At 39.6% G+C, this 14,491-nt stretch overlaps 1 protein-coding gene across 1 annotated transcript in view; it reads left to right on the top strand.

The window, feature by feature from the left end:
- SPOPL (speckle type BTB/POZ protein like) overlaps window positions 1–8,735 on the top strand; it is a 31,487-nt gene extending 22,752 nt beyond the window's left edge. Inside the window, exons 6-11 of the mRNA XM_081929808.1 lie at window positions 594–771; window positions 857–912; window positions 1,734–1,856; window positions 2,579–2,721; window positions 2,817–2,870; window positions 4,120–8,735. Coding sequence (XP_081785934.1) covers window positions 594–771; window positions 857–912; window positions 1,734–1,856; window positions 2,579–2,721; window positions 2,817–2,870; window positions 4,120–4,264 — 699 coding nt within the window. The 3' untranslated portion in view covers window positions 4,265–8,735. The remainder of the gene's footprint in view (window positions 1–593; window positions 772–856; window positions 913–1,733; window positions 1,857–2,578; window positions 2,722–2,816; window positions 2,871–4,119) is intronic.
- Window positions 8,736–14,491: the final 5,756 nt, after the last annotated feature.

Here is a 14,491-nt window from a genome sequence, read left to right on the forward strand (position 1 = left end):
CTACATCAGTGCCACTTCCTTCTGACCTTGGTTGGGCCACCTGCATTCTGTGTTGTTTTATTGATTGTTTGTTTGTTTTAAAAAACTTGCTTTATCTCTACATGGTACTATAAAATGTTAGCTAGCAGAACCTTTTCTGACCTATGAAAGCATTCCTGAGTGTTACAAAATTAATATTCTTCTGCTTAGTTTCTAAAGATATTAGCAGTGCAAACTCTCTTCAAGTCTGCTGTATTCTTGAATCTCACCTTCAGGGTAGGATCTATTTGGGTTGCAAGTTGGAACAGTAGTACTGTGTGTTGCTGATTTTGTTGGTGGTGGATTTCAAAGAAATGTCCACCCCTTATTTTTTTATTTCTTCTGTGCTGGTTGTATAAAGAACTGTTCCAGTTGAGTGTGAGGTTTTAGGGATAGCTGCTTCTGTGCTTCATTTTCTTCTTCCAGCTTATATTGGGATATCGGGATATCCCAACTAAAATGAATTGTCACTGCTTGAGGACTGAAGAACTATCTATTTGTTTGTATTCTTAAATCTAGGTTAACCATAGGAGTTGTAACATTGTGAAATGCATAAAATTACTGTTTTTTGCTAGGTGAGCGTGGTCCAAGACTCAGTGAATATATCAGGACAGTCCAGTACAAACACATTAAAGGTACCTGAATGCCGGCTAGCAGAAGATCTAGGAAATCTCTGGGAAACAACAAGATTTACAGATTGTAGCTTTTATGTAGGTGGAGAAGAGTTCAAAGCTCATAAATCTGTTCTTGCAGGTACCTCCTCCTTCTGTATTATAATTTGTTTGATAAAATTATTTCGACCTTGGTATGGTACTAATGCTTTTATCTCTTGCGACAGCTCGTTCTCCTGTTTTTAATGCAATGTTTGAACACGAAATGGAGGAAAGCAAAAAGGTGAGTGAATGTTATCGTCATATGATTTGTAAAGGAGGTTTTGTTTGTTTTTACAGAAAACTGTAAGCTTTTGGTGTAGATCAAGAATGCAGTAGCTGGGTAACTGGATTAGGTTAACTGATTTTTTAAAAAACCTTACAATTAGCTTAAAAGGTGATTGAGAATTGAACATTGTTTAAAATGGCAATTATTTATAGTGCAGAAAAACTATGGGCAGTAGTGCCACATTAGATGGGGCATTTTGCCTTCATGCTCTCCCGGGGTCAGGGGGTGGGCTGCATTTTTAACAAGACTAATGCATGGCACAATATGGCCTAGTTGCTCCTGTAACAGTCTTTGTTACCAAACAAATTGAGGGGCAAAGGATATAGTTGCAAGGATTTAATATTGAGGAGCATTCAAATAAAACTGGCATTGCATTCAAATTGGAACTTTCCCTCAGAAATGGAAATGGAGGGAGTAATTGTATGAGAAGCATAGAATTAACATACCTGGCCCTTAAGATTAGAAGAGCTAGACAGATTTCAGCAAGTGCAGTCTTATGCTCTAGAAACCTGTCTGAAATGTATGTAGAGACCCATGAAACTAAGATGGTAAGAGTTAAGAGTCTCCGATTTTTAACTTTTGAATAGGATTTGAATGTGCCCACCACTTAGAATAGGATTCTAAGCAACTACAGCAGGAGCTAAACATCTCTTGTCACGTTAAATCAGGACACTTTGGATATGAAATAGTAAGCTATTAGGAATTACTCAGTGTAGATGGATTGTAATATTTTAAGTTGGAACCATGACAAGTTTTTTTTCTGTTTCACGTAACAGAATCGTGTAGAAATAAATGATGTAGACCCTGACGTTTTTAAAGAGATGATGAGGTTCATTTATACTGGGAAAGCTCCAAATCTTGACAAAATGGCCGACAGCTTGTTGGCAGCAGCAGACAAAGTAAGTAATTGCCTATATAAGGGCTTTATAGGTCATTTGAATGAAACCCAAAAAGTGTTTGTTTTGGGAGATTTTTATATAGTTAAGAAAAGCACAGTAAGGAACTGGATTATTAGCAGTAGAAATGTATTAGAAGACATAAGATCCTATGTAGTTTAGCTAAATGCTTCCTCTCAGGTGTTCCGGGTGTCTTTAGAGAGAACTTGAGGAACATCTGCCTTCGTATGCTGTTGTGCGAATTGAATGGATTTGTTTACGAAGAGTAAATATGCAAAGACAACTGATAGAGGACTAATTCAGACCTATTGCCCGTTACGCTGTGTCCAGACATTATCACAGTGTCACTGATACAGAGGGTGAGCTTCAGATGAAAACCCTTAACATTTGTTTAAAGCTTGAGATGACAGCAGCAGGCTTTTCTAGCTAATGGTGGACAAATTGTATTTAAGCTGTATATATACGTAGGTCTTCTTCTGCCAGAGATATAGCTGCCAGGTAACATAACCAGCCAGCACAGTCCCATTCCACCTCACACAGCTACTGAATGTGTGTTTGAAGGGAGTCTGTGTATTTCCTTACATTAACACAGTTGGCAATTCTTTGAGGGGCCAATTACTTCACAGTTACTAGAAAGAATATACCTATTAGAAATGTCTGCTTTTTAGATTAAGGTAGGAAAGAACAAATGTGAACAACAACGGGCTTTCCCCCTCTTCCTTTAGTATGCCCTGGAACGGCTAAAGATCATGTGTGAAGAAGCTCTGTGTAGTAACCTCTCAGTAGAAAATGTTGCAGACATCCTCATCCTCGCAGATTTGCACAGTGCGGAGCAGTTGAAAGCACAAGCAATAGAGTTTATTAACAGGTATGTACTTGACTTCCTTCCTTTAAAAAGAATTTGCATCCCGTGAAGTGAAATCTCCTGAAAAATTAATATCTGGATATTCTCTCATGCCACAGGTGCAGTGTTCTTAGGCAACTTGGTTGTAAAGATGCAAAAAACTGGAACAGCAAGTACGTACTGGCTACGCTTCAAAGCCGTCTCTAAACAGTGTGTGGTATTTGGCACAAGTCCTGTAATAAGAGTAGACTTATCAAAGCTAATAGATGTGACTGAGGGTCATTAATTGGTTATACTCTGAGTAAAACGTGGTTGACTACAACCCAATCAGTTTTTGTAGTCTTTATATTAAATTCTATCATAGCAGAATAAACAATGTATACCAGAAACAAATAATTAGAATACCAGTATCCATATAGATTTGTTCCCAACTTCCTCTTGCGAAAGAAATGAAGCCACTTTCTGTTACCACTTTTTTCCTGTATCTCCATTTTCTGTAGACTTAAGCAGAGTTGAAACTGAGACTATGGGTGGAATTCCAGGTCACACTCTTCTGATTGTTCCATCAGCGCAAGCATTTCTGCTTGCCAGATGGAGCAGTCCCTCTTCTCCTTCCCCCGCCCCAAATGTGCTCTTCTCAGGGTTTTCCTCATTCCCTAGAGCAAATTTGGGGGAGGGGGGGAAAACCATGTTTCAATAATGGGAGCCCTTCCCCCTGGTTTCTGCTAGCACACTTGAGTTAGTTGAATCCGGGCTAGCAATTCTTTCCTTGTGCATAGGGTACTGAAATTGACAGAGAATATCTTCTACTGTTCTCATACCACAAGTATAGCGTCTTAAGTCACAGAAGATATTATTGTACTATCCATCTGAAACAGTATAGGGCCTGTGCTGAAACCTTAAACAAGCTTCCCATGTTGATCCAGGATCTGAAAGACAGCTTTTGTAGTCATGGTCAAACTTAATCATGTGATTCAGAGAAGGCAATGTTGTACTGACTGCAAGTTTTTAAATTCTGCTTTGGTAGCAGGGTGGCTGGGGTGACCCAACGGGATGGGTGGGGTACAAATAATTAAAAATTTGGCTTAAAATTGAAAAACAAGTTTGCTGCAGATTCTCCAAAAGCTAGATTGTCCTTTGCAGCCAAGTGCACAATTTCTAAAACAGCTGAAAAAATTCTCCTTAATAGTACAATGCTATGCGTGCTTACTCAGAAGCAACTCCCATTGAGTTAATGGGGCTTGCTTCCAGAAAAGTATGCAGAGGATCGCAGGCACTCTTCTACTCCATGGCTTAGATATACTAGCAAGCTGATTTACCCAGGAGCATGTCCCATTGAACTTACTGTAGTAACTTCAAAGTGGACATACATAGGATTGCATTGTCTCCTGAACCTGATTCTTGTAATTCTTTTATTGACAGCCAAGCCACGGACATCATGGAAACGGCCGGCTGGAAGTCAATGATCCACTCCCACCCCCACTTAGTAGCTGAGGCCTTTCGAGCGTTAGCATCTGCACAGTGTCCACAGTTTGGCATTCCACGCAAACGACTAAAACAGTCATGAAATCTTCCATGAACTATAGAGAATATAAGACTCCTCATCCCTGTCCAGAGGGGTTTCCACAGACCATCTGCCAGAATTTGCTACCCCCCTGTCCACAGAACAGAAAGCTTTTAAGAGTGGATAATAATATATGGTTTAATAATCAGCTTTAATTTAGACTGATAACTCTCCAGTTCACTGAAAGGCCTTAACGTCAGTTACTCTAGTTCATTTGTGGTTTTCTTTTTCCTTTTTCTTTTTAAATTGTGCCTCGTCTTTTTGACTCGGCTATGTAGGATTGCACTAGCTCCATAATGCAGTAATGCTGATAAATGAAGACCGTTCTTGAAAGGGATCTTCCTTTTTTAAAAAAACAAAACAGAACCCAAAATGAAGAGTATAATTTGGTCTTGTGGTAACTGGAAGGTTTCAACTAGCCTCTTATTAAAAGCGCTTGAGTTGAGGGGCAGCAAGCACTCCAGTCAAAGTACTGTATTTAGGGTGCATTTGTCTACCTTCAGAGGGTGCTGCCAGGCATGCTGTGGCAATATACTACTCTGAATATAATTTATTTTTCATTGGTTCAGGTGAGTGAGAGAAATATGCAATGTCTTGGCCCAGAAATGTATTTTGATAGAATTTCTAAAAATGTGAGTGTCTCCATCAGATGTTAAAAGAAACACACAGTAACCCTTTTTGGCCTGCGTTCCTTTACGATTCGTTGCTATTTTACATTTACATTGTACTGAACCAGAGCGAAAGCTAATATGGAGAGAGAACAAGTGATATATGCTGGGGAGGAAGTGGTTATTTCTCACATGGGATACATGGAAGGTCAAGGATGCATAAGAATGACCAAATGTAAATTTCAGAAATGGGCCAAATTATGGATTCTCAGTATGCACTTTTAATGTGTAACTTTTGTATGTTGTGTGGTACATATATATTTTGGTTTTGATAAATATGGTACAGCAATTGTGGCCTAACTTTTGAAATACATTAAGATGCCCACAGCCACATGGGATTTAGTTTTGTTACTGCAAACAAGGAAAGCATGACTTTAGAGATGTTGATTCAAAGTGACTATCTCAAGTGTTCATGTTAGAATCCATTCTATTTTCACACTTTGGGCAGGCTTAGCTATGTTCCTTTAGTGTGTGTATGCACAAGCCTGTTCACACTAGTGGAAGTTGCACAGACACACACTTAACAGGAAGAATAGGAGTCTGAAACGTCAGTATTTATAAGCACTGACTTGCTGTTTTTAGCATTTGCTATTGTACTAGCATTGTGGATGGTATTGAAATTCTGCATAATGTGAAAAGGATATAACAACCTGTAAACTGCTTGTAAAGGGCCAGTATAGGGCCAGTTTTTCTATACAAACCTTCGCTTTAATGCCACCACTTCCAGTGTTTTTGCTAGCTTTGTTTACAGTTGGGAGGATTTGTCTGCAGCAGTGCACATTTGTAAACGCTTCTTGAATGATTGACAGTGAATTTTACTTTAAACCTGGTGATGTGCTAGATCTGTTGCGTGGTAAAAGTTGTATTTAACCATAGGAAAAGGGAATTGCTCTGAATTTTTAACTAAATATTTTAATTGACCCGTTTGATTCACATGCTTACTCTATTAAGGTTTTTTTACCTTCTCAAAACATGCCTCCTTTCTGTTTTCAGTGAGGAGCATTGACATGTTTAAAGTTCTCGAGCATGTTTATTAATTTGAGTAAACATTTATTAAAGATCAGTTGGGGCAAGCAGAGTGCTCCCAAGCCAGCACAGTGCTAAAATGTGAAACTTACCCACTTTCTGGCTAAACTCACTCTTTAGGGTGACTTGAATGCAGTATTTGAATTATCATCCTTCAGGCACAGTTAAAGGCCATTTTAATTGCACTCCTGGTGGTTTCAGTGGGCCTCAATATTACTCAGTGAACCAAACCGATACAGAGATGCATCATAGCTTATAACATTTATTGGCAGTTTCTCCTAATCCAAACTAAGGTCTTGTAGGTGTTTTATCAGGTAAGCTGTGTCCCTCCATTGCAGAGAAACTTCTGCTGCAGTGTAAGAAATTATCATAATGAACAGCCTCGCAACGTGAAAGTTGCAGCTATAATATACAGAGTGACTTGACTATTTAATACCATAATTGTCCATTTCAGCTTATTCAGAAACTGCTAGATAGAGCAATCAGATGGAAGATCTTAAGCATTTTGTTTACAAGTTTTTTAAAAGCATAATAGCACACTTTGTACCAAAAAATAATAATTATAACACTGTGCTGTAAGAATTTTTACAACTCTATGAAAAGTCCACTTGTCAAATTAACAAAATGTATGTCACATGGTACACTTAGCAGCCAATCATGATAACTGATATACACACAGGTCCCACTATGGAACACTGTTTTTATCTGGAATTTCAGTTATCTGTACACAAAGAATTATACCCAAACCTCACTACACAAATGGCTGATTCAGATATCTGAATAGCCAGTGTTTACCCACTTCCTTACATGTTTGTGGTTTGCTGGTCTGCAGCAGCCATTTCAGGCAGAAACCAGACAGGGAGATCAGACAAATCATGGATTAGAAATATTCCCATAGGAAACATTGGAAACCATCAGCTTGTTATGTGAACACTTGCCTATCAAATGATTTCCTGGAAATGCATTGTGTTCTGAAAGCAGGAGCTGTGTGTATATTGTTCCATGCATTTGCTATTAAAAATACACAAAAAGGGTTAAACAAATGCACATCCCACCCCCTGCCCCCTTTAGTGAACCACATGCAGTGTTCTCACTCTTCCAATAGTGCTGGCAAGAACAATTTTCTCTGTCTTGCTGCAGTCTGATTACATTTCCTCTTGTTCCATATGAAAAAATCCTGATTGGAACTAGAGAGAAGAGATCTAAAGTCCATTAGAGGTTCTCAGTGGGAAAAGGTGAGAAAGGTTTATTTCACTTCCTTCCTCCTTCAGCCCCAGCGCTCTATCTCCCAGCTGTCCTGCAGGGCCACCTGACCCCATAGAGCAGCTTTGAGGGGGGGGGATGCATGGGGCTAAGGGAGCAGGGGGAAATTGGTAGCAATCACCCCTTTCTCCACTGGAGGGCCCTATTGATTTGGTTCAGCCTTAATCCTCCCCCTAGTGCTGCAGGAGAAAAGGTCTGTTTGCACATGCTTTTTATGGCTGAATACTTGACATTTGGTGAGAATAGTAACAGTCTACTCATTGGGATTTTCAGCACAGTTACCCAAGTGCCATGTTTGGCTTGCCAACTCTGTCCCTTCAATACCCACCGGCCATCACCATCAACCTCGGCCCCCCCAAGGGAGCACCCTGCATGTGTTGTGTAATGGGGTGTGAGTTTTTAACAAAGATTTATTTTTCAGAAAAATAGGACTCTGTTTGCTGTTAAAAGTGGCAGAGGTTTCACTTAATTGAAGTATGTGACAATGTACTTCAGTAACCCATCCAGATTTCGACAGTCCATTTACTGCATGCTGAAGTATGAATGCATAGTGCCTTTTTGAAATATAATGGGATGAATTTGTTTTTGAAAATTCTTGGAAAAGGTATAGAGGAGTACTGATGTATGAGGAATACATGAATGCAGAATAGAGTGGGTATATGTACAACAGTTTGTCTATCTTCAGAAGCTACAGATGCAAAATATTTTTCAGATGCATATTTTCTCTGTGCTTAGTAAACTCTGAATTCTAAAATGAGGTTATTGATAGAAGAAAGGCTTAAGATGATTTGTGTTGGGGTTGTGTGTGTTTTTTGTTGGCACGGTTTCATTATTTAAGTATGGAATTTCAATGAGTTTTTGATGACATCTGCCTTCTAAGAGTAACACAGAATACAGTATCTGTGTTTGTCCCCTTATGAAGAGGCTGTTCCTTCAAGGTCAAGTCTAAATAATTGTGCTAGTAAAGTTCCTATAGAAATTGCGAGGTTAAACAGTGGGAGATGCTTTGTTTTTAGGCTATAACATATGATTTTTTTAAACGAATTGATGTTTGTCCCAAGTTTTAATTCTTATTGGCTGGGTTGATTGGATTTTCTTAACACTTCCTACAAACTGTTAGGTACTGGTTTGTTTTACAACACAAGTACATTGAATTGCTTGTTTCCTGCTTGCAGCAAATGGACTTCCCCTGAAATGGACACTCATTATTTTTGTCAGTGTTTGCTGTGGTTTGCGTTAATCATACTCTGTAATCTAGTTAATCCTGGATTTTGATATGTCAGAATGAAGGTTTCTCTTTAGTTCTGTTTTAGAATCTAAACATTGGAAGGACTTTAAATCTGGGTCTTAGCTGGGAGTTATTCACATTACCTATCATGTTAAACACTTGCATCAAACCATCCAGCCTTTTATATCCGCCTGATGTTAACAGTGAAATACTTTTTGTACCTTGTTGCTGAAAATATTTTTGCATTTCAGGACATCAAGTTACAATAAAGTTGTTACTTATACAGAAATCTTCTGTGTACCGTGTTGTCTTTGAGACACTGACTTTGCTACGTTTCCCTTGACATACAGCAACGTCAACGATGATCACAACGATCTTCACCGTCTTGACAATTTTTTATTCAGAAATGAATAGAAAACAGATCCCTTTTAAACACAGCTTTACAACTTCACACACACACACACACACACACACACTATATCAATGCTGATTTTAGAGAAGCACATAGGCTGCCACATTATAGGAAGTGTCATAAAGAAACATATTCAAAATTTGGAGTGGCATCTATGGGTACATCTGGACTGAGCTAGGGCACTGACCGCTTCCTACTCAATTTTCATTTGAAGAAATCTTTCATAGCCAATAGAAGGTTATTTCAAATCTCATTTTGGGGGTTACAGTTGGGGAGGGGAGAGTTGTGGCATGTGTGCTGCCCACAACAATATCTCTGGTCTGTCTGGAATACCTTTTACTAACTAATTTGCCAGTTTGCAAATGTTGGAAGATAAAAACAGCTATTTGTCATCCGTGAGGTCCAGATCAGACGAATGTAATGAGCTCCAAAGCACATCCCCTTGAAGATGACTTGGAAACTTTAGGTGGTACAAAAGGTTGCTGTCCATCTATGGAACGGAATGAGCTGGTGAGAATATATTAATATGTTTTCAAGCCACCAGCATAGGTTGCCAGTCTGGGGCCTGATTTCAAATCCTGACTTTCGATCTACCTAAAGCAGGGCTTTCTCTGTTGTGGCACCTGAGCTACAGAATTCTCTTCCTAGAAAATCATATTTTGCCTTCTTTTCCTTGCCTTCTTTAAAATACTTTGGAAGGTCTTTGGCAGAAATCACATTTGTTAACTTTGGCCATTTTTACATTTGTTGGCAATGAGTTGGGGCCAGACCTGTTATCCTACAAATAGAAGGACTCTTTCTGCTAACAGAAATGTCTTGAATCCAGCAGAAGCTCCCATGAACTGGGTGCCCCCTCAGGTAGACAGGGAAGTGATATATGCCAGACCCCTTCCAACCCATTGAAGCAGATTTTTCTTTTTGGGAAGGGGAACACGGTATTTGCAAGAGTTATTGGAATTCTGTTCTGTGCCACTCTGGATATTAGTCCTTGTATTACTAAGACTTTTTCAGTATTCTTGTTTTAGTTTCACAAAAATGCAAAACGTTGAGTGATGATTTATAAGTATTGTTTATATCATACTCTGCAGGATCTCTAGGTATTTTCACCACACAAGTACTTTGATTGCTGACTTCCAACTTAAGAGATGCCTTGGCTGTTTAATTGCTTCATTATTAAAAGCATCTGCTCCGAACCAATAGTTTAAGAGGCAAATATTCATAACAGAACTATCTGCATTTCAAACTATTGGTTTGAAGCAGATGGTTAGCAATTTGAATTCCAGTCAGCATTTTAGCACAAAACTTTTCAGCGACGGTCATCCTGGGGTAGATGGCTTCACCCAAAGTGTAGGCAAAGGACTGAGGAGGGAAGGGAGTATTGTGAAATAATGGCTTGAAAAATAAAACTGCTCCCTTTCCAAAGCAGGCTGGGTTGTGAGGTAATGCAAAGATTGATGTCCAGTTTGGGACTGAGTCCCTCCGCTTCCCAGCAGCACTTCATCCCATATTGTTTAGGAGGCCATATTGTTTAGGAGGTGAGTTTTTGAAAATGTATTTTTATACAACTTTGGATTTCTAGCCATAGTTCACCAAAGGCTTATGTCACAAATCAAGCTATGTATCCAGTTTAAGGGTAATATGTAATGTTAGCCATGCTGAATAGACATACTGAAATACAAACTTCAATAACTGGGATAACCCCCAAAGTTTTTCTTAAAACTTCTTTGTCAATAACCTTCAACCCGGGGGGGGGGGGGCACTCTGGTCAGGTCTGGTTAATTTGAAAGGAAACATTTAAGAGGCCGTAAACTGTACTATTTGTTGGAGGGTGAGGTGGGTGTGGAGAGAAAAAATGCTCTCCAGTCATTTAGATATTAATAGCAGACTCCTACTTTTGACAAGCTGACAGAATTAGAGAATTGAAACTTGATGAATCTTAATGTTTTCTGTCATGTAGCTCAATTTCCCCAAATTATTTCTCCAATTAGTTCTAGTCTTTTGTGAAGGAATGTCTAATGATAATTAATACATTCTTTTCAATTTGCATATTCAAGCTCGAGCATGTCTAAAACATGCAGATTTGTTGTGAGGGCAAGTCAGAATTTCTGCAGAGGTAAAGAAACGTCGTAAATGCACACTACACGGATGAGCCCCCCAGATTTTAAAGTACAACCTTTTCCCCTTCCTAAAGCACAAAATCTTAATTAGCATACTTTAACTAGATCCTGTTAAGTGAGCTAGACAGCAGTCTCCATTTCTCTATACAGGCATCCCCCCACTTATGCGGGCTTATGTTCCGGGTGCTGCACATGTAAGTGAAATTGTGTTAAAATAAACACACCACTAAATGCCTATTTTCCCCTGCTCTTCAGCTCTCTCCCGCTCTCCAATCCAGACCAAAATATCTAGAGTTGAGGCTCTGGGACCATCTAGAAGCTAACAGAAAGCACCTGCTGCTGCTGTGCTACACAGCACTTCAGTTGTTAAGTGGGGAAGCTGAGCAGCCTAAACACAGTCCCGATGCAGCTCAGATTTCTTTAAGACTTCCTCTGCCCACACTGACATCCTCTTTGGGCTCCGGAGAGGGTCTCCTCACAAGCCACAAGGACTCTCCAGCTCTCTTCCACCATTTCCTCATATGATTCTATTTGTTTGTTTCTCGGCACCATGCATAAATGTTGTTGTTGTTTAGTTGTTTAGTCGTGTCCGACTCTTCGTGACCCCATGGACCAGAGCACACCAGGCACTTCTGTCTTCCACCGCCTCCCGCAGTTTGGTCAAACTCATGCTGGTAGCTTCAAGAACACTGTCCAACCATCTCGTCCTCTGTCATCCCCTTCTTCTTCTGCCCTCAAGTGATCATGGCGCCCAAGAAAGTAAAATCTCTCACTGCCTCCATTTCTTCCCCTTCTATTTGCTAGGAGGTGATGGGACCAGTGGCCATGATCTTAGGTTTTTTTTTTAATGTTGAGCTTCAGACCATATTTTGCACTATCCTTTTTCACCCTCATTAAAACGTTCTTTAATTCCTCCTCACTTTCTGCCATCAAGGTTGTGTCATCTGCATATCTGAGGTTGTTGATTTTTCTTCCGGCAATCTTAATTCCTGCTTGGGATTCATCCAGCCCAACCTCTCGCATGATGAACTTGCGCACAAATATAATGCTCATAAGTGGGGGGCGGGGTGTGCCTGTACTTGCCCCAAACCTAGATCTAGGCATCCAGGGAATTCTCCTTTTATTTTACCATATGTATTTTTCAATTTATCCAACTTACAAATCCAAAAACCAGCACCCAGATCTTGCTATCCAAGCCAGTACTTTCAGGATTCCCAAGTGTAATCACTAAGAATTCTGCATATCAAGCGGGTGGGTCCAGCTTGTAGGTTTCAAAGCCATCTTAATGGCGTGTCCTCCTCTGAATCCGATGGTAAAAGTAACTTCCACTATTTTTCGGGCAAAGAAGTATGGTAGAAACCTAAACTTTCCACTCCATAGCTGTAATTCTGTACAGGAGGTTACCATTTTTGGTAGGGTTTCCGTTCCTGGCCCCTACACACATTGGGGGAACACGCATAAGCCTGCCCTGCCCCCATTCCTCCAGGTCGAAAGGACCCATACGTTGGCAGTCACACATCAATTGGACATGCCTGAAATGGTCGCTGCCTGTAGCAGAATTTGTAGGATCCCTAAAGGGAGCAGTGTTTCTTGACAAGAAGCAGAGCCAAACTTCCTCAGCCAGGCTGAGGTGACGTTCAAGCAATTTTAGAGGTATGATTAAAAGGCAACATTGTCAATTACAGAGTTATGTTGTTGTCACTATTAAGGGGTGTTTTTTGGATGGATGGATGGATGGATGGGTTATTTATTTATTTATTTTCCTTGGGTGTTTATGATACATATTGCTGCCTGGTCCTACCAGCTTCAACAATCAAAGTCTGAAACTTATCACGATGGTAGCATTTTGCCAGTACAGTATATACATAATACTTATTTAATTATTTAAATAATTCCTTTATTTATTTATTTATTAACTCGCAAGTGGTTCACAACCTAATTTAAAGCATCAAATAAGGCTTTACAAAACAAATACTGCATACAAAGGTCAAATATAAAAGACATATTTAAAGCAGCACAGTTAACAGTAAAACAAAAATATTATCTTAAATTTAAAAGCATTGTGGGTACAATAAACTCCCCTTCAAAACAGTCTCGCTCATAATAAATAACAGTGACACAAGCTTCTCCCACACTTCCCACATATAGTAGGCTTAAAATCTGCATCCCTTGTTTGTGGCTTTCACAAAGCAATTTACTCCACATCACTGTGAAAAGCTGTTTACTTGTGTGTGTATGTCATCATTCTAGATGTGCAGCTGCAGGATGTGAAAAGTCCATCACATGGTGATAGTCAGTGTATAGGGTGAATTAACACATGACTATATCACACAAAACAAGCCCCAGTTTAGCAGGGCCTAGAGTGGGGAACTCCTTTCAACCTTGACCATTGGCTAAGGTGGCTGAGGTTGGTAGGAATTGAGAATCCAACATCTGGAGGGCTTCAGGTTCTCCTCATTGCACCCTTGACACCTTTTCACTCTGGGCTGTATTGAAATATTCTCAAGTGTTTGAAACAGTTTGAGAGAGTTCCTTCTTGCCACAGATATCTAATCGGCCCGTGGTAGTTTGACTAGGTCTTTTGAACGGAGAAAAAACTTCTCATGCCAGATGTTGGCTTGAAGATGGATAGGCAGCTAATTTTTAAAATAAAAACTTATTCTAGACAAATATTGGAGAGAGCTTTATACTCTTGCACTGCATTTAGAACACATCCTATTTAATATAGATTGGTTACATTTTCTTTTTTATACGGAAGACCAAAAAAGAAGAAGAGGATATGGCTTGTGAGTGGACAGGGAAAGTAATAACTTCCATCTGCCCGAAGTGGCCTTTGATTCAGGAATCTGTGCCAACAATAGGAGTGTTATCAGCTTTATTTGGGCAGACTTTGCCATTACCTGACAAAGGGAGCAATTATGAGAGCCAATGTGAGCAATTTTGCTAATGCTACCTGACTTCATGCTTCTAAACAGAGCAATAATCAAATTTATTTGTGATGTGTGTTGGGGAGAATGCAAATGGAACACTCCACTGATCACTTGTGAACTGTAAATAGAGCATGAAATCACTTTTGCACAGTAATTCTAAAAAATCAACACTCTACCCCCAATCCCTCCCCCCACTTTTTGCAATCTGAGTTTTGCTGTGAGAATGTAAAATTAGGTACAGTACAATCTGTGACTGGACTAGGCATTAGGAAATGAGGTGTAAGTTTAACAAGGAGAAAAGATCAAGTAGAAAGTCCTTTTTGCACAAAAATGCCCCAGCTGTGTTCAGCATAGAAAGTTTATTGATCTTAAGTCCTATTGAAATAATGGACTAATAATGCACTAAATAATGGACTAAATAATGACTAAGTTATCTCACTGGTTTCAGTGGGATATACGGTCACCACCTTTTCTATGGAGTGAGGTCCATGGTTTACAGACTGCAGGTTGATGGACATGCATTTTTATTTTGGTGGGAGGGATCATGCTGTGGAAAGTTCCATGTATGCACACACGTAATTTTGTA

This window comes from Podarcis melisellensis, assembly GCF_964234715.1.
Source record: "Podarcis melisellensis genome assembly, chromosome: 1".
Lineage (NCBI taxonomy): Eukaryota > Metazoa > Chordata > Lepidosauria > Squamata > Lacertidae > Podarcis > Podarcis melisellensis.